This window comes from Corvus cornix, chromosome Z, assembly GCF_000738735.6.
Source record: "Corvus cornix cornix isolate S_Up_H32 chromosome Z, ASM73873v5, whole genome shotgun sequence".
Lineage (NCBI taxonomy): Eukaryota > Metazoa > Chordata > Aves > Passeriformes > Corvidae > Corvus > Corvus cornix.
Genome location: NC_046357.1, coordinates 32,761,358 through 32,780,450, shown reverse-complemented (window position 1 = coordinate 32,780,450; position 19,093 = coordinate 32,761,358). Strand labels below are relative to the sequence as shown.

Sequence of the window (19,093 nt, the reverse complement as noted above, 5' to 3'; positions counted from 1 at the left end):
GAGTATTCAAGATGCATGTAAGATGAAGTACACAAATGCCCGTTGAATCGCAATTGATCCTGTAAGTTGACACTTCCCTACTGTATTTCTACTGATGTATTCTTACTAAAAATAAAACCCTGAAACACATGACAGCAGAACAATACCAAAGCAACAGTCACATGAAAAATTCCTCCACTTGTGGGTTTCTCAAACAGGATACAGAAGACCACCATCTATCATGACATCACCAGTCTTTTACTACATATTTTGGATGGTAACGGGCAATCAGTAGTGGAAGAGTGAAAACTTACCAGGCCTCAGTTCTATAAAATCAATCGGAAGGATAAAATCTCTAAGGCTACGCCCACAGACTAAAGCAGTGGCTACAAGAGGTAAACTCCCCCCAATTCCAACATGCCATGGGATGTATACCTTAATGGTTATATCATTTGCCAGTCTTGCCAGACCCCTGTTTAACTACTTCTGCTTAAGAGTTAGTCACTTCACCTGAGGCGATGCTCTGCTTTCTCTTTACAGTTGCAACTACCTTGTATTTTCTCTCTCTGGCATATGCCTCTCTTATGCCCCTTCTGGGAACAAGAAGTCAATGTAGGCGGGCCGCAGAAGGATGGGAAACCAGACATAAAATATAGCTTGTCCTTAGGGAAGTAAACAATACCAGGGGCCTAGAATAGGGCATCCCCTACAGATTGAGACACTTGTTTTGTAGTGCAGTCACTAGATCACAATAAATGACAAGAACTGCAGTCATTTCATTCCATCTCCCATCACGTGTCTGCTGCCTTTTAGCTATAGTGCAGGGAGTATCAGTGCAATTCAAAGAGGTTTACTGACATCTGTAATTGCTGCTGGCTGCCCTGCACATGGCAGCCGGAGGCAATGGCTTTAAAGAAAGCAGTACTTGTCACACTGACATGCTTTGTGAGAAAAAAGAGACTGGATGAAGGCACTAGTTTTCTGGTTCACTCAGCCAGTGAAGCTGTATCAGTACACACACAGATACACAATTCTGACATCTTAGAGACTGAAAATAAACAGGAGCACTGGGAGTCACGAGTTGAGATGTATTGCTGGACTACTTCACTCCTGCGTGAGGTACTTAGATCCTAGGATGGTGCCTGTTACCAATTGCACGAAGAGAAGCTTCTATGTATCATTGCAGTTGTACCTCCTTCCAGTTAAAACGGAAGTGAACAGATAATTGTGATGAATTCCACAGAAGCAAGTAAGTATCCTTTAAAAAAAATGCAAACTATTATGGTTTAGTACTCAAACTTTTCATATATTCACTCTAGGCAAGTTCACTTGCAACTAAACAGCAAGGCCCTTTTCTTGGAAAATGCCTCAGTCACTCAAATGATTACAAGTTAAAACACAAACCCTACATTCAGAAACTATATGATCTAAACCAACATCCTTAGATTATGTCGTTATTGGGTTCTCTTGTGCTGTTGTCTGAGAACTAAATCCTAACATTCTGGCTCATTCCAAGGTGTGGAGGAGAAGAAAAACACTAGACATGCTCTCCCATCTGTCAAACACGAATAATTTATTCAGACAAACCTTTAAGAACTCTCTCAGGCATCACAGGATACCAGCGTACAATTAATGACAACTTCAGAAACCATGCTTTTGGTGAAAAGCATACATTTAATGTTAAATGCCACAAGATGTTTTTCCATTACTTCAAAGAAGCTTATGATTGACAATAAGCTTAAGAATAAATATTATCAGTATTAAGTACTCCATTTATTTTTTACATAGCTTTGAAAAACTCTGGATTTCTGGGAAACAGTCTCTGTCTGACAGCTGTCATAATCAGAAACACTCCTGGCTGAAGTAACACAATTCAGCAGTGTACTTTTAAGTTCTGTGGAAGTATTAGTATCTTCCACAGAACAAGTACATGATAGTAACATAGCATTCAAGAAAATCAGTGAGTTGATTTTAGTCTCTTTTTTCCTGGTAACAATATTTCCTCAGGATTCTTGCTTTTTTGTTGGTTTATCTAAGTAAGGAGTGTTGTCTTGTAGCACATCTTTCCTGGGTATGAGTACTGAAATAGAAAAAAAAACCCAGTAAGACTATAATCTTATGGAAAATACTACTTCAAATTCTAAAGTTGTTTTCACATTTACATACAAAAAATCAGGTTACTAAAATGAGGATCTGAACTTCTGGTAAGTGTACAAGCAGCATCATTACATCTAACACAAAAGCATACTAAGATTTTACTTTCAGCTGGTCATGATAATGTTTTCCCATTTCCTTTTATAAGCATTAAAATTTTTGATATCATTAAGAAGCCATAAAAAATTATCAAGTCTTGCAGTAACTTTTAGCAGGGGGGGAATGGCATTTTTTTCAAGCCTGAGTCATATTATGCTTACTTCAACAGTTTCAAAACTGAATACTGGATTTAATTTAGCTCTCTCCCCCAAGTCTTGGAATCTGATCTGTAATATTTATCTTGTCACACCTACTTTAAAGGCCAACAGGAGAAGAAAGCACCTAGTGAAAGTTACTGCCACTATATTGTCACAGAACTGACTATTCTGTGTCCTTTGTTACTGGGTCCCTGTCCTATGTTTTCTCTCCTCTTCCTTCTGTTGCTGATACACTTGGCTGTCCTAATTCCATCCCTACACACTCGCACAGGATTAGAATACAAGCTAGTATTTGAACATGAATCCATGTGGCTTTTGCAATGGAAGTTCTGCCTTACAGTCCCTGCTGAAGTCCTCTGAATGGCTCTTCGGAGGTTGCCACGATATGTTTGGATTCCCAGAAGTCCCTCAATCAATGCTTTTATAAAACAACAGCCTTATTATGACAGAAGTCTTGCACAGATAAGTCACTGGTTAAACTGTAAGAAGTGAATAATATATGATGAGGCCATCCATTGGAGTGATGTAAAATGTGGAGTTTTACAGGTATTTCTGTTGACATGTCACTTACAACATATTTGTAAGTTACCTGGGAAGAAAAGGTTTTTAATATATTATCCTGAAAAATTTCATTAAGAAAATGGCTTACTGTGAACAATGGCAAGACATGCTTAAGACTTGACTGAGTAACCACTAAATTGATAGACAAAATTACACCTAGAGACATGCAATGCAGAGCGGTCAAGAAAAGTACTAATTTCACAAAGTAAGTGGTAAGTTCAAAACTGATTATGACTACTCTGAGTTTAATGAGTACAATTTTGTAAAAATAAATACATAATATGTACACTTGGCAGCCAAAAATTAAATTTAAAATTAGCAGTGACTATTAGCAGGAATCCAGTTGAAAATGAAAGAGAAAACATTATTGTGCCATTGCTGTGTGTATAAATGCCTCCTTGCCCACAGTTTTACAACAGTGCTCAGCTCTGACTGAGATAGCAGGGCCTTAACCATCTTGAGAGATAGAGTTGAAAAGGGTGCAGTGAATAGCAACAGAATAATCACAGGCATTCACCTGTTGTTTCTGAGAGAAGCTGTTTCATGCGGGAAGTGAACAAAAAAGAGGCAATAAAGGACTTAAAAATTCATGAACAGCTGGGTGAAAATGAAAAGTAATTGAAGAGAAGGCTATTGAAGATAACTAAACCAGAAAACATCCCTGGCTCAAGAAGTGCTGCCAGGTGTGAAGAGCTGAAAGAGGTGCAAGTTCACTTTGTCTGTTCCTATTCTTCCAACTGTTATCTGCCTGGAATCACTGTGGAAGACTTGACACTGGTCCAGACATATCTTTGGTCTTGATCATAACTGCTGTTTTAAAGCCAAATGTTTTACCAAACCTAAAACAAAATTGTTACAAAACTTGACAGACAACATTAAACAAAAGGAAACAATGTACACAGATGAGTATTTCCCATATTCTCTGCCACACCGATGTATGCTGAGCCTACCTACTACTTCTCTTTTTGACTGTTAGATAAAAGAACTGCTAAACCAGGAATCAAGATTTCAGATTTGATAGACTTTGCATCAAGGCCATCACTGTGTCACAAATCTTACACAGAATAACCTGAAACTAAAATAGTTGGGAAAAAGTTTTGGAAACGAACACTCAATCCTCAAAGAAAAAGCTATTTTATGGTCAGTGTCAGAAATAAATGAAATTGTGCAAGTGAGACGTTTCAGGAGTACATACTGCACTTGCTAATTCTCCTAGGCAGCTTCTCCCTACTTGGTAGAGCAAGCACCTACAGATAGATACTGTGGCTACTGCCTTCAGACATACGCTGACTGACTAGCGTGTACACGCATGCTGACTTGCTATCTAATTGCTGACCTTCCTAATAGTTATAGCTAGTTAAGGGCATCAAAAGTAACTTCTGCCTCTTTTCTACTAGCCCTCATGCTTCAAAACATTTGTGTAGAAACTTTGTGCCTTTGAAACCTCCACCTGTCCTAGGTACCAATCAATCAATAGCCTACATTAAGAGTTTCAGCAGAGAACAACAGACATGCTATTTGCCTCACTATCCCTTTCCTTATTTTAACATTCTATATTTATTTACTAAACTATTATTTTATTATAACTATTATTTTACTATTATAGTTTATTTACTATAACATATGCAAGTATCTCTTTAGCATGCAGTCTTACTCACCTATTTTGTCAGAATCTGTGTGAACCGCCTGAATAACAGAAGTTCTGAGAATCACTTCAACATCTGAAGCTATTTTCAGAAGCTAGCAAAAGGAATAAAAAGAGAGGAACAACAGAGTAATTTAAACTATATATGACTATTTCTGAAGATATTTTCCATACTAGACAACTATTCAAATAATAAAGTCATTCAGTTCTACTATTCAGTTACTTATGTACTACGTATATACTGCTTTTGCCTTGGGCATTCTGGAATAACTTAGAGATTGAAATGTAAGTGGCCTTGACATGGAGCACATAGAGAGGGAAAGTTCAGCTCAGTAACATACACCAGTACATACATCTACGTACCTGATCAAAACTGCAAATGAATAAGGTGAAATGCAAGTACAAAAACAATTAACTAGTTCCCAGTGATCATACTGCGAATGCCTCAGTAACATTTGACTTCCCTTGGTGAAAGGGCAATCTCATTCCTTCAACACTACTGCTCTTGAAATTAGGAGACAAAAACAAGGGCAAAACACGACAAGAATTAAGAATACTGAAGTTTCATAGAAAAGCTATGCAGAAACAAGGCACTACCTAAAGATTAGCAGAGGCATTAGTATTTGGCAAAAGGCCTAGAATTTCTTCTCTCACTAAGAGGATAAGCTGAAGCACTCTCGCTAGCTTTGCTGAGCCATTAAAAGAAGTCTAATACTTGTTTGCATGATACCTGTGCCAGAAATAAGTGAAACTGTGCAAGTGAGACGTTTCAGGAGACATGCTTACACTAGGAAGTGGATCTCTGCAAAGGCTACAGCTCAATACTTGAATCTACTTGACTGCATTTCTTCTCATGCTTTCCCCTTTTATGGGCTTGGAGCAGGTACTGTCCAGTTACCCCTGCTGAAAAGCCCATTAGCAGCCGGGCTGCATGCTCCTGAAGCACAGCTTCCTCTTCAGACTGATCTTAAGGGAATTCTGCTAGTTGCTCTGACACTGCTCTACAAAACAAGACAAATCACAGGAAGTGGAATAACCAAGGTAACTTTGTAAGCGCACTCCTGATCTGAAGTCAAACTGGTGCATTAGATTCAGCTGCCACATTTCTCATTCTCATACTGTAGACAGTTATCTTCATCTCCTTATGTCACTGCAAGCTTGCCATGTACAAGTACACACAGATACAAGTACTTGTTGATGTATTAGAATACACGGTAGCTTTCTATTTTGGCTTGTCAATATTCCATTTTTTAGTTGCTGTCCAAAGCAGAACACTAACAGCACCATGTTTATGCAAAGAAAGTGCCCAAACTTTCTCAAGTGCTGTAAATAATTTGATTCAGTTTCTTTGCAACCAAGTCTATTCAGTGTGTACATGCAATAAATATGACAGCTTCTGTGATGTTCTAGGAGTGTGTAGCTGGGATGGAAGCCTAGTATTTCTTTCACTGACACAGTTAATCAACTAACCCGTATTAAAAAGTTACATATGTGTATTTTGTAGGTTGCCAATTACAACAAATACAGATTTCAAAATTACAGCAAATATTTTTCCTGCACACGTATTAAAAAAACCAAGCCTTAACCACATAATTTAGCTAATGAGACAGTAATAACACAAACACTGAGTATTACTACAGGAGGCTGATAACGAGCTGAAATTCACGAAGTCCTAACTAAACGGTCAGAACTATTTATGCTGCTGTTCAGTGGCTGGTATGAGGAAAAGGTTTACATTCATTTCTGCAAGGGACACAGATGTAGGCACTTTACTCCAACCAGTGCCCAGTGACAACGTAAACACAGTCTCATATCAGGCTGAATGACAAGGACTAAGTTATTCACTCTGTATGGATGTTAATAACTAAAATTACCTAAAATACAGAAGTTCCATTTCAGGAACCAGTAACTTTTAGAAAATATGACTCAGCAAAAAGTGTTAAGGTGCCAAATGAGCAAAGGTTACTAACTTAGTGAGTGAACAGAATGCTCTACTTTTAATGCATGATGAGGAAGGAAGCAAAAAAATCCCTGTAGCATAATTAATAAATACTACTACTAGACTATACTACAATCAATCATAATAATTTTCTTATTTTTTGCCTTCCACAAAAGATTCTGACTCATTTGTGATCTGTCAGCAACTGAGCAGATTGCTTAATTTCTCCGCATGTTTCTGTGTTTGTCTACACAACAATGACCCGGTAAATATAAGTGACCACAATGCAGATAGATATTATGAGCAAAGCATAAAATATTTACATGAAAATAGCAACTATAAACATTTTCTCCTATAATTTTATTAAAAACTTCAGAATAATCACTTTGAACTGTCAAAACACACTTTCAACTTACATGTTTTGCCATGTACAATATTCTGTAACATATTATTAATACCACTGGAGGTATCTATATATTTATAAACAAAGATCCATGCAGAAGTCTTTCTAAGCCAATCTGATTTTTGTGATGTCTCAATGTATTTACATTGGTTTAGAGATCCTTTAAGTAAAAAGCTCATTTCTAAATATTTTTATGCAAAGTGGAAAAAAACCCCAAACAACAGAAAACAAGAAAATACCTCATTTATCTTCTCTTCAGATTTCTCGTCTCGGTTATTTCTGAATTCTTCATTTATCTTTTGTCTTGCAGCTAAATAAAGTAAACAAAAAACTAAAGTGTGAACAAAAATTGCATTTTGAATTTGTCACTGCCCCAAAGTTAAGAATCTTAAGTCCTTTATGGCACCTTCCTGGGGCACTCTGATCGAAGTATTTCAATGTAAGATTTCCATGTAATTCATGTGATGTCACATTTTAAGTTGACTGCTATACAAATCAAATAAGATTCACTATTTAGCATTCTGTATTGCATACAGAATGTGGTTTACTAAAAAAAGCAGGACTAATCCCTTGAGGAAAAACCATACAGAGAGAATTAATTCTAATGCTTAGTACAGTTAAACATGCTTTGGCTGGACTGAAGAGAGTAAGTTAAAAAACAAAAGAAAAAGATCTCCCAGGAAGATCAGGAAGATTCAAGAAAGAGATGTGTCCCTTCCAAAATATGGATTGGGTGCTTGAATCTAAGAACCATTTTTTTTGTTTCAAATTAAAGGATGCCTGGTAATGGACACACAAGTTTTCCCAATGATTACTTGAAAAATACGGAAGAGAATGTAAAGAAAGATTATGTTAAGAATTCTCTTTCTCTGTATTCTGAGAAGAAAGTTCCACAGAAATACAGGTAAGCATACACCACATAAAACAAGTATCTCACCTTCAAGGGCTTTGGTATCATTTTTAAAAACTTCTTGCCGTGTTCTGTGCAACAACTTAAAAAGCTTCAAAACCTGCCAATACAACATCAATAAAATTTACTTATTTGCTAGCAGGATTGTTAGCTAAAATTAACATTTTACAATTGAAAATGTTTTGGTTGAAATTTCATGTTCTTTCCACTTAGTACAGAATTTGATAAGGAATCAGTATCTAAGATGTTTTACTTAAATTCCTGATAAAAAAATCTTGCAGTCAAAGCAGATGTAATGTCATCAAAATCTTAAGACAGGTCTAAATATTTCACATCACCCTACGATGCTGGCACCACAATCCTAAATAATTACTTGGCATGATGGGAATATAATCCTGCAAATACATGGACACATGCATTATTTATTGTGCCAACATCAAATAAACCCGACAAACTGGAATAACTCTAAAAGTCAAGTTACTCGAAGGCACTGTCAAGGGCACATCAGAAGATATTCTCCAGCTACTGAAAATGACAGAAATAAAAATGGCTGAAGTATTCTCATATAATAATCTTCTACAGGTGGTGTGGCAAAACCAATGCAGAGTCCTTCCCTTAAATGTAACTGCCAGGTCAGCAAATGAAAACTTCAGTAAAAGCAAACACTCAAACGATTAGGATTTACAATGTAGAGAAGACACACCTGAATATGTATGAAGAGCAAACCCCCTGAGAATCACAGCTCACAGTCATGTGGTTTTGTTTGGTCATTCATACAGACTGTAATGAACTACTGAAATCCTCAAGTCCTTAGGAGACTTCTTTGGTGTTTGCCAGAGACTGAAAAGAATCTCTGACAGGCACCGGAAAAATGTAATCTTGATAACAGTATGCCTTTTGACGCTCCTTGTAGTACTTCCTATCATGTTTTGGCATCTCTAGAGGGCACAATTCCAGGTAATTCATAATAGTCTTAAATTGCTTTCTCACTATTAGTTATTCCAAATATTTTTTAAAAGGACATAAGAGGAAACACAGGGCTGTAACTCAGAACCAGAAAATGAACAGAGCCATGTTGTCTTTAATTACACCATTCCCTAGATGGGTGAATCTGTGGAAAGTAAATTCACAGAATTAAAACACAACAAATAAACTTCCTGCTTTACAGATTATTTTAACATTCTAAAGTTTTTCTACCCCACAATATTTTTGCCATCCCTGCAGTTAGCAAATTAATATTACAAGTTGTTTTATGTGGAAGACACGTATGGTAAAACTTGAAGTTTTCTGATAGCTATTCTGAACAATTTGATGAGCCATTTTCAGGCATCTTCCTGCCCTTACAGCAGTCCACAGCTTCCTCACAAGGTGAAGAGGAGAGGCAGGCACTGATCTCTTCTCTCTGGTACTCAGCGACAGGACCCAAGAGAACGGCCTGAAGCTGTGTCAGAGGACACTTAGGCTGGGTACCAGGAAAAGGTTCTTCACCCAGAGGGTGGCTGGGAACTGGAACAGGCTCCCCAGGGAAGTGGTCACAGCATCAGCCTGACAGAGCTCAAGAAGCTTTGGCACAACTCTCTCAGGCACATGGTGTGACTCCTGGACATGGTCCTGTGCAAGACCAGGAGCTCGACTCGATCATTCTTGTGGTTCCTTTCCAACCCAGGATATTCTCTCATCCTATTTCTGCAAGCTCCTCCTGAAAAATTTTCACTACACCTGCCACAGAGTAGCTGTATTAGATGGACTTGATCGAGACATGTTAAAGCAGACTCCTCTGACCTCCACAGTCACCTGCTTTAACAGGGAGCTCCAGGAATACCTCAGTCTGTTGTATTCCCACAATAGGCTTCAAGACACTTCTGAAAGAGGTACTGACAGGATATCACACCGTAGTAATGAGAGGGTTTAATAATTCGTTAAGTCTTTGTTTTTCCCTACCTTACTCTCACGAGACGTGCTTTTGATGTATTTTAACCTCTGCTTATCACATCTCGCTTCCTTTTCCCGCAATAGCCTTTGCCTGCAAACCCCTACTTTTTTCACCTAGTTTCGTGTCCTTCTTGTCCTGAAAGCCTATGTCTTTTGTCTCTACCAAAGCTACAAAGCTCCAACCTCCGAGCACGCCAGCGGGAGGCTCCCGCAAGGATAAAATGTATGTGTGTCACTCGCCTGCCCGCGGCTCCCCATGGCGGCCGCCGCCCGCACCGGCCCACCGACGGAAGTGGCGCACCGGAAGTGACGATCCAGCCGGTGCCTCTGACAATGCTGCCCCGCCGCCCGCCGCCGCCGCCGCCGTTCCGAGCAGCCTTTGTGCCCTCGCCCCGCTGCCTCCGCCGGCGGGGCTGACGCGGCCGTCACAGACTCACAGAAGGGACTTCCAGCTCGGGCTGGAAGGGACCACAGTGGCTCATGTAGTCCAACGTCCCTGTTCAAGCAGAGACATCCCAGAGCACATGGTACAGGATTGTGTCCAGACGGTTCTACCCCCACTGGGGGACTCCACAGTGTCTCTGGACAATCCGCTCCAGTGCTCGCTCACCCGCACAGCAGAGTTGTTCTTCCTCGTGTTCAGGTGGGACTTCCTGTACATCGGTCTGCCTCTTGTCCTATTGCTGGGCACCACTGAGAAGAGCCTGGCTCCCTCCCTTCACATACTGACAGACACTGACGAGGTCCCCTCTCAGTTTTCTCGAAGCTGATCAGGCCCAGCACCCACAGCCTTTCCTCCTAAGAGAGATGCTCCAGTCCCGTCTTCACTGCCCTCTGCTGGACCCACTTCAGGAACTTCATGTCTCTCTTCTGGGAAGCCCAGAGCTGCGCACAGCACTTCAGATGTGCCTCACCAGGACACAGTAGAGGGTGCGGATTACCTCCCTTGACCTGCTGGCATTGCTCTTCCTATTGCACCCCAGGACACCACCGGCCTTCTTGGCTATCCAAACAGTGCCAGTCCTCGCCATGCCAGGGTCTGGTGGGAGGCTGCCACTGCATGCAGGAGGAGCTGAAGGGGGTCCATAGTAGGCAGGCAGTGCTGCCCACAGGCTCCACTCAGTCCACTGGAGCTGCCAGTGGCCCAGGGACCCCTGCCCTCTGACGGGAGCCGTGGTGAGGACGAGGGGCTGCTCCCTGTACAGCACCCCCTGCCGAAGGTTCGCAGACCACTGCCCAGGGAAGCACAAAGACCAGTGTGCTCTACTCTTTCTTCTGAACAAAAAATCCAGTTGTTTCAAATGGGTAACTGGACAGCCATCAGTTTGTTTGCAACACCTAGAATGGCAAATAAATGATGATGTTTGCTGTTGCTTCAAATCAGTTTTTATTTTGCCAAACTGTTTCCTTGCTCTTGCATTGGCAACTGCCTTGCCAATGGCAGTTCAGAATCCTTCCTTACTGGGGTGCCTTCTCCTTTCCCAGTCTATTTTTTCACCACTACAGAAGAAAACTTGTGGTTACAATTCCTTGTTTCTGCACTTACCAGTAGTATCTCAGGATCTCTCCAGTTCCTAGGTACCCAGCTGTACTTAGAAGAGGCCAGCTGCACTTTTCAAGGACGTTTGGTTCCCAAAATCAAAGCTGCCAAGCTGGCAGGCTTTTTTTCTGCTGGTGTTATCTGACAGGCATTTTTTTCTGTTCAGTCATTTCCCCTCTCTAGTCAGGTCACCTTCTTGACTGCTCACATCAAGTTCCCCACAGCCCTGGCTTGCCTTATTCACACCCTGGCTGACCACCCCAGCCTTGCCCTGGCCGTATCATGGCCATGTTTGGTACTTCTAAAAAACTGAATTGCCATTCTCTTGAAAAATAAACAAGCTTATAGTTCAGTAACACATCATTCAGCATTAGCTTAAAGGCAGCATAAGGATTTTCTGTGTAATCAGCTTTACTGTTCACTAGACCTCTAGCTTCAATACACAGTCCATTTAATCGTTTAACTGCAATTACATTGTAAGCTAATTGAAATATGGGAACACTAAACTATTACTCAATAATTTTAATATTTTATTGTTAATTAATACTCAACTGCAAGCATCTATTAAATACTCCTTTTTACTACGTAACTCATAAATAAACTCGATCTGTTAGCAGAAGTGATGTTTATTCATAGATTTATTTCCAAGAATAATTATTGCAGATGTGAATGAATGAATTACACCCTTTGAAAGGACCTTGTTTTATTGAAAATAATATATATTTTGCTGTTTACATGGTGAGACACAAATATATGCTGAAGTCAACTATACGAAAAAAAATGTTTTTGCTTTTTCAGAGAAACCTTTAGCTTGTCTCTTTATGTCTCTCTTAAGATAGAAATATGCTTTATAGACTGATTCCACGGCAGCCTGTGGAACTACTTAAAATATATTACCATGTGCAAATGGATCCAAAATAAGTATTTGTATGTTAAACTCCTGAGTCTGTCTAGCTAGTAATATCAGATCTCCTATTCTTTCACAAAATACATTTAATTACTGAGAATATGGGGGAATAAAATTAATCATTTATTTGCTGAATAGCCATGGTTAGACAACAATATAATTCAAAAAAATTAGTCTCTGAAGCACTTATTTTAATTGTCGTAAAGCTCCAATACCATCTGTAGGACATATACATGTCAAAATATCTTAATGCAGAACCACCAGCTGAGGAAGAGAATATAATTGCAGTGTTTAATGTGCTTTATCAGAGTTTTGTTCAGGGTATCTCATGATAAACTATTTCAGAGTTATTACCAGAAATATATGACAAATTCTGGTCTTTTTGTAATAAGTTCAGGTAATCAGCTGCGGAACCATATTAGGTTTAAGCCACTTAGCAGTATTTATTCCCGCCTCCCTCCAGCATGCTTTCCTGTGAGATTTTTGTCTAGAGAAAAAGATATTAAAAAAAAAAAAATATATATATATATATAAATGTCTATATTAATATCTTCCTAGACAAATCTTCAGGGAAGTCAATCTATTTTATTTGTGAGGTTTAGAAAATCATAGAATCTAGAATGGGCTGGGTTGGAAGGGACATTAAAGATCATCTAGTTCCAACACCCCTACGATGACCAGGGACATCTTTCACTCAACCAGGTTGCTCAGAGCTCCATCCAGCCTGGCCTTGAACACTTCCAGAGATGGGGCATCCACAACTTCTCTGGGCAACCTGTACTAGTGCCTCACCATGCTCACAGTAAAGAATTTCCTCCTCATATCCAATTTAAACCTCCAATCTTGCAGTTTAAAGCCATTCCCCCTTGCCCTGTCAGTACATACACTGTAAAAAGTCCCTCTCCTCTTTCTTGTAGGCTCCCTTCAGGTACTGCAAGACTGCAATTAGGTCATCCAGAAGTCTCTTCTTTTCAAGGGTGAACAATCCCAATTCTCTCAGCCTTTCCTCACAGGAAAAGTGCTCCATCACTCCGACCATCTTGGTGTCCCTCCTCTGGACTCACTCCAACAGGTCCCTGTCCTTCCTGTGCTGGGACCCCAGAGCTGGATGCAGTGTTCCAGGTGGGGTCTCACCAGGGCAGAGCAGAGCAGAGGGGCAGAATCCCCTCCCTCCCCTGCTGCCCACGCTGCTTTGGATGCAGCCCAGGACACGTTTGGCTCTCTGGGCTGTGAGTGCCCATGGCTGGGTCATGTCCAGCCTCTCCCCCACCAGCACCCCCAAGTCCTTCTCCCCAGGGCTGCTCTCAATCTCCCAGCCTGTGTTGACAGCAGGGGTGGCTCTGATCCAGGTGCAGCACCTTGCACTTGGTCTTGTTAAACCGCATGAAAATTAAGCTTTGTTGTTAGTCTTCTAGGTTTCTGAGGTTTTTTCCCTGCTTTTTTATTTCTCCTATTTCATGACTGGTGTCATATGTATTTAAAAAAAAGCATTTACAACTAGATGTATAAGCGTGTAACTTTTCTGTTGCCCTCTGTGAATTACTGCTTGGCCATATTGATTCGTTTGTTTCATGGTTACGAAATTACTTGTGTGAGGAAGGGCTGACACATTAAACTGACCTTCTGCAGGATCCTGATTCCAGGAGCACCAAACACCTGCAAACTTGTATGGAAAAGCTAACGGCAGCCCAGCTCGGAGCAGTCTGCAGAAGCTTGTTCCAAGAAATCACACAGATATTTGCGTTGGATTTGAAAAGCAGTAGTTCTGCCTTCAACAGCCTCTCACGGCATCGCACTACTTTCTGCAGAATTGAGTTTCACTTCGCAGCGTTGATTCCTCCGCGGAACCGCCAACAGTTCCCCCCCGCTGGATCCCTCCGCAACTCCCGGGTCAGCGAGGGCGCGCCAGTGCGGGGGACGGGACAAGCAGGAGAATGACAGGCGGAACCACCAATCAGACAGGCGGCAACGGCCGACAGCCGGCGTTGGCCCAATGAGCGCCGAGGGGGGCGTGGCCGCGGGAGGAAGCTGCGGCTGAGGGCCGGCTGGAGCCGCGCGGGAGCCGCCGCCATGGCTGACGAGATCAGCAAGGCGCAGGCGGCGCGTCCTGGAGGGGACACCATCTTCGGGAAGATCATCCGCAAGGAGATCCCCGCCAACATCATCTACGAGGACGAGCAGGTGCGGGCGGTGCAGGGGCCGGGGGCGCCGTGGAGGCGCTCGGGAGAGCGGCGGGGCGGGCGGGGCGCCTCCGCGCCTTCCTGCACCGTCCCTGGAGCTGCATCGGGCTCCTGGCCAAGGGTCGAGGGTTCTCACAGCTGGTGTAGGAGGGTAGCCGTGAAACCTTTACCACCCGCAGGCAGCCTCCTTGCGGGTTTCGAGCACCACAGCTAGCTGCTTTTGCAGGTCCCGATGTCCCTCTCAGTAGCCTTACGGAGGTTATGTAGCTCTGCTGCCAGGCTTTGGCAGTGAACCTCCGAGAAGGATTGCTGGTGCCTCACAGCATGTTAGGGCCTAAATGAAGTAATCAGCTTCAGAAGAAATGCAGCGGTTATTTCCAAAATGTAAACTAGCTACTATTCAGTATAAGATCCTCTGCACTTTTTCCCACACCCCCTTCAGATTGAAATACAGGAGCCCCATTAACAGGAGTTTTTGCTTTTGAAATAAGGTATTATTCTCAGTGGAGAATACAGACTATAAGGATTCAGTTTGTCAGATTTATGTGTGCAAAAATCATGCGTAGCTTGAAACTGTTTACTTGATAGATGGCAGAATTGTTGCAGTTGCCATCTGCTCTAGGGAATATTGGAAATGTTCACTGCTTTCTGAAAGTCATGGTTATGTTACTGCTCTGTGTTTATGTGAAGGTATGTGCTCTTTCTTTACCCTGGTCAAAGCTCTGTGAGTTTTTCCTTCAGCTGAGCACTACTGATTAGGAATTGACTTCGCTGAGTGTATAACCCACTTTGACAGCCATTTGTGCAGAGTATTTTCTGGAAGAGTCATTACCTGCAGTGCCTCACTTGATTTTTACTTCAAAGTGCACAGAAATGTAGAGCTTCTAGATTTTAGTTGACTAGTGGATGATCTTCAATTAATTTTGTTGACTTTATGGAGGTCTTTTTAGAGGTGGCTGGAAGTGTTAAAAGGAGAAGGGTAAGGAAGGCCTTTAGTCAATAACTGACCTTTAGAAAAAAGGAAGTACCGAAAAGTACAAAGTCTCTGTGGAATTATGCCTTATCATTCTTTTTCCGGTTGAATCTAAACTTGCTGAAATGAAGTTTGGTTTCCCATGCACTCATGAACTTCTGTGGTTGTGCTTTTTCCTTAATGCTGCTTCTGCTTTCTGTACCATAGAAAACTATTAGCTTCCAGTCTTTTGCTCCTAAATTCTTTGACGTGGTTTGGCCATTTGCATTCTGCCTCCATGGGACTATATAATAGAAAAGCTGCTTACAAAATGGTCAACTCAAAGTAAGATTTATTTATTTGGGTACACATTAGTTTTATTCATCAGTTATTTACTTACTGTCCTTCTCTGGAAGAAATGAGCAGTTCATCAGAGATTCAGAACTTCAGGGCATTATCTTAAAGATACCTTAAAACTGGACAGATTTGGTATATAAAAGATAAGCTGTATACAAGATCAATGCAAGCTGAGTTCAGGTGTTTCACCACTTTTATTCTTGACAAAAGCCATGTTTCTTAGTAGAAGAAAAAAGCAGTATAGTTGCAAAGAAAATTAACTTTATTGATCACAAAAAAAGTATCTAGGAAATAAGTATTTTGAAGAATCTAGATACGTGTTTTTAAGTATACACTCTCTGTGACATAACCAATAACTACCAGGTGTCTTGCTGTTAAATGTGGTGGGTAAGTCAGAGATGTCCTTAGACTAATGATGGCAGGGTGCCTGCTGTGCATCTGCACATTTGTCAAGGTTGCAGTAGCAAGTCCCAGTTTTGTGGTCGGCCATTTGAACAAAGAGATACAGCTTCATTTTCTCTTGTCTATTGGTAATTCCTAATTGGAGATTTAAGTGGTGCATGCAGTGTCTGATTGGTTGTAATTTTGGTATTTGTGTAACTTCAGCTGAGATTCAACTGCTCACTACAGACAGTTGTTTGTATTTCAAAAGTGATGCCTTTCTCTCAATTTGAGAATGTCTGAAGCAGAGCCGGTGTTAATGCATTACTGTGAAATACTTTGTGCTGTTGAGAACAGAAGTTTAATATGGCTTCGATCACGTAACTTCAGGATCTTTGGAACTGCCTTGCTGTCTTTTACCAAGGAAATATTCAGGCATATCTGGAAGATGATTAGCAACTCTTTGCCATTTATTTTATTAAACATGGTGTTAATAAAAAATAAGTAAGCATAAGTGTACTTTTTATAGGCATGCATGCCAGCAGCTCTACTAGTTGTTATGCATGTGTTGAAATAATAAATCTTGAACCTGATTGTGTATTACTTTGCTGAGAAGGCTGTAGATTTTAAACAATGCTTTAGAGAGTAGTGTTTCTTTTCATACCAGCAGGTTTTGGTAAGTAGTGTTTTGTGTTTAGAATTTAAAGGTTGTAGAATAATATATCACTCAAGAAAAGCTACCATCTCTGCATGTGTTTGAGGTATGCGATAATCTGCTGAAGTATGTATTTAGTGAGGCATATTGATTTGAAACTCTTGCCTTTCTCTGAAGCAAGTTATATTTTATCTGTTTGCTGTTCCTCCAGTGCCTCGCGTTCCATGATATTTCACCCCAAGCTCCAACACATTTCTTAGTGATTCCTAAGAAGCCAATTGTCAGGTTGTCTGAAGCAGAAGATTCTGATGAATCTGTAAGTACTCTAAAGGTTTTCTGTATACCAAACTGTGCTTCTTATTACTTCCATAAAGTACTAGGCTGTCCCCCTTTTCCTCTTGACATTTCAAAGAGGCAAAGTAGTTTTCCGATACTATAATCCTTGTCCTCTAGCTTAAAAAGATAATGGAGTTAAAGTTTTCCAGTAAAATTAGCTAGAGAAAACAAAATATGTCTGTATGTGTGGATTTCCCAGGAAAAATGAATTGGTATTTGTTATCTTATAATCCTGATGTCTGTTTTCATCGTTTGCATGCAAGAGTACTTGCTGTAATATGGGCTTGGGGTTTGTTAGCAGGTCAGAGATGAAGAAAAGGAAGGTTAGCTGAGAGGTGCTGAATCTTTCATTTGTAACTATAAACATCGAGCTCAAAGATTTTGTAAACTTTACACGGTAAAATAAAGTTTCTTTTCCACCAGAATTATGTATGTTGTCTGAAGAAGTAGTTGGGGCTTTAACCATGTAATAAATTTAGATTCTCTGACACTTGTAGTCTGTTACAGCCTGGCTTGAAACTAATCAGTAGTTCTATTTTCCCCCTATATTATGCATAGTCAGTCTTTATAGTTTTTCTTGGGAAATGTCAGTTGCAGGCAGACAAGAATTTGAAGAGCAGTGGCTGAATTTCTGAGAATTAACTTACTGGCTTATTGGTTCTTTGCTCTCATTCCTTCCCCTCCTGCTCTTTCCCCTTTTCTGTGTGTTTTCTGTTTGTTGTTTTTTTCTTTTTTTTTTTTCTTTCTCCTCCAGCTTCTCGGGCATTTAATGATTGTTGGCAAGAAGTGTGCTGCTAACCTGGGCCTGACCAATGGATTCCGGATGGTTGTGAATGAAGGGCCTGAGGGTGGGCAGTCTGTCTATCACGTACATCTCCATGTTCTGGGTGGTCGTCAGTTGGGCTGGCCTCCTGGCTAAGATTTGTACACCACAGGAGTTAACTGCATGCATACAAGTTACCACCAAATAGATTTAATATGTTGTCCATCAATCTAGCCACTGTTAGTGTATTGTTTTTTTTAATGTGTGTCTGCAGAGGGTAATAAATGCTCTGAACAATATTCGCACAATAAAGATCAAGCATGTGGGAATCGTCTCTGTCTGGTGTGCATTACTGTTGGAAACAACTCTGAAGTTAAAATTATGTTCTCTGGAGTTTAAAGCACGTAATGTGTTTCGGTCTGCTAACAAGTCTTCTGTAGGTAGTGATTTGCCAAGGCATTTGAAACCTGAAGGTGCAACCGCTTAGCAGACTGTTGTGTCTTTTGGGAAGAAGTCTTCTAAGCTTTTTGAATGTGGTATGTAAATATTTGTAAAGCCAGTGTACGCTGCTGCTGAAACTTTTTTAAAAAGTGAAATTCCAAACATGCTCTTCAAGGGCTGTGTCAGTGAACTGCAGTGTGTTGGGAGCACACCCTGTTGGAGCTTGCTGTCAGTGACTGCATTGTAAGGCTCAGTTTTTCCAGTGAGAATGGGTGAAACGATAGTCTTCATGGCAGCTGTGATAGTTCTATAGCACATGGGTGTTGGGGTCCCTCCCCTGCCATGGAGCCCTGGGGGGGGGGGCCCTGAGAGGAGACACGGGGTTTCCCTGCCCCTGGTCGCCTTTGTTTCCCATTGGTTGGTTTGTGTTCCCCGGGGTGACCAAGGACCCTCGGGTCCCGTGACTGCAGAGTTCCTGGGATGGCCCTGGCCATGCGGCTGGAGAAATAAACATCTCTGAAACATCTACCACGAATCTGTCCATATATACTTCATTTCCACGGGACTCCTGGTTTGAAATATACTTGTTGCAGTAATCCCCGCTGCAACAAACTGGTGGGGAATGCGGGCAAGATACCGATCCCTGAAGAAGATTCGTGAGTAACATAATCACTCTAGACCTCTCCTCATCTTGCTTTGGATATTCTCTCTGGACTATGGAGGAATCGTGGGAAATGGGGCTCTCTGAGCCACAGAGAAAAATATATCTAGAAGTAAAAGGAATCCTTGAACAACAAAACA

At 41.1% G+C, this 19,093-nt stretch overlaps 2 protein-coding genes across 2 annotated transcripts; one reads left to right on the top strand and one right to left on the bottom strand.

Annotated features, from left to right (window-relative positions):
- Window positions 1-1,528: 1,528 nt before the first annotated feature.
- LYRM7 (LYR motif containing 7) lies at window positions 1,529-10,811 on the bottom strand. Its single transcript, XM_010399988.4, has 6 exons — window positions 10,695-10,811; window positions 10,021-10,386; window positions 7,876-7,948; window positions 7,178-7,248; window positions 4,610-4,691; window positions 1,529-2,059 (listed from the first exon to the last, which is right to left on the bottom strand). Exons 1-6 carry the CDS (start codon window positions 10,809-10,811, stop codon window positions 1,983-1,985), a joined length of 786 nt encoding a protein of 261 aa, XP_010398290.3. The 3' UTR covers window positions 1,529-1,982.
- A 3,425-nt stretch (window positions 10,812-14,236) lies between these two features.
- On the top strand, window positions 14,237-18,182 carry HINT1 (histidine triad nucleotide binding protein 1). The gene is made up of 3 exons (XM_039567602.1): window positions 14,237-14,408; window positions 16,964-17,068; window positions 17,843-18,182. The coding sequence occupies exons 1-3, from the start codon at window positions 14,298-14,300 to the stop codon at window positions 18,005-18,007; spliced, it is 381 nt and encodes a 126-aa protein (XP_039423536.1). The 5' UTR covers window positions 14,237-14,297; the 3' UTR covers window positions 18,008-18,182.
- Window positions 18,183-19,093: the final 911 nt, after the last annotated feature.

Excerpts from the sequence above, each read along its gene's own strand:
- LYRM7 (XM_010399988.4), bottom strand. The coding sequence starts at position 10,811 with ATGGCGAGGACTGGCACTGTTTGGATAGCCAAGAAGGCCGGTGGTGTC. Across the intron at positions 7,949-10,020 it reads CCATGGGGAGCCGCGGGCAG|GTTTTGAAGCTTTTTAAGTT; the intron begins GCGAGTGACACA and ends TTGTATTGGCAG. Across the intron at positions 7,249-7,875 it reads TGATACCAAAGCCCTTGAAG|CTGCAAGACAAAAGATAAAT; the intron begins GTGAGATACTTG and ends TACTTTATTTAG.
- HINT1 (XM_039567602.1), top strand. The coding sequence starts at position 14,298 with ATGGCTGACGAGATCAGCAAGGCGCAGGCGGCGCGTCCTGGAGGGGAC. Across the intron at positions 14,409-16,963 it reads TCATCTACGAGGACGAGCAG|TGCCTCGCGTTCCATGATAT; the intron begins GTGCGGGCGGTG and ends CTGTTCCTCCAG. Across the intron at positions 17,069-17,842 it reads CAGAAGATTCTGATGAATCT|CTTCTCGGGCATTTAATGAT; the intron begins GTAAGTACTCTA and ends TTTCTCCTCCAG.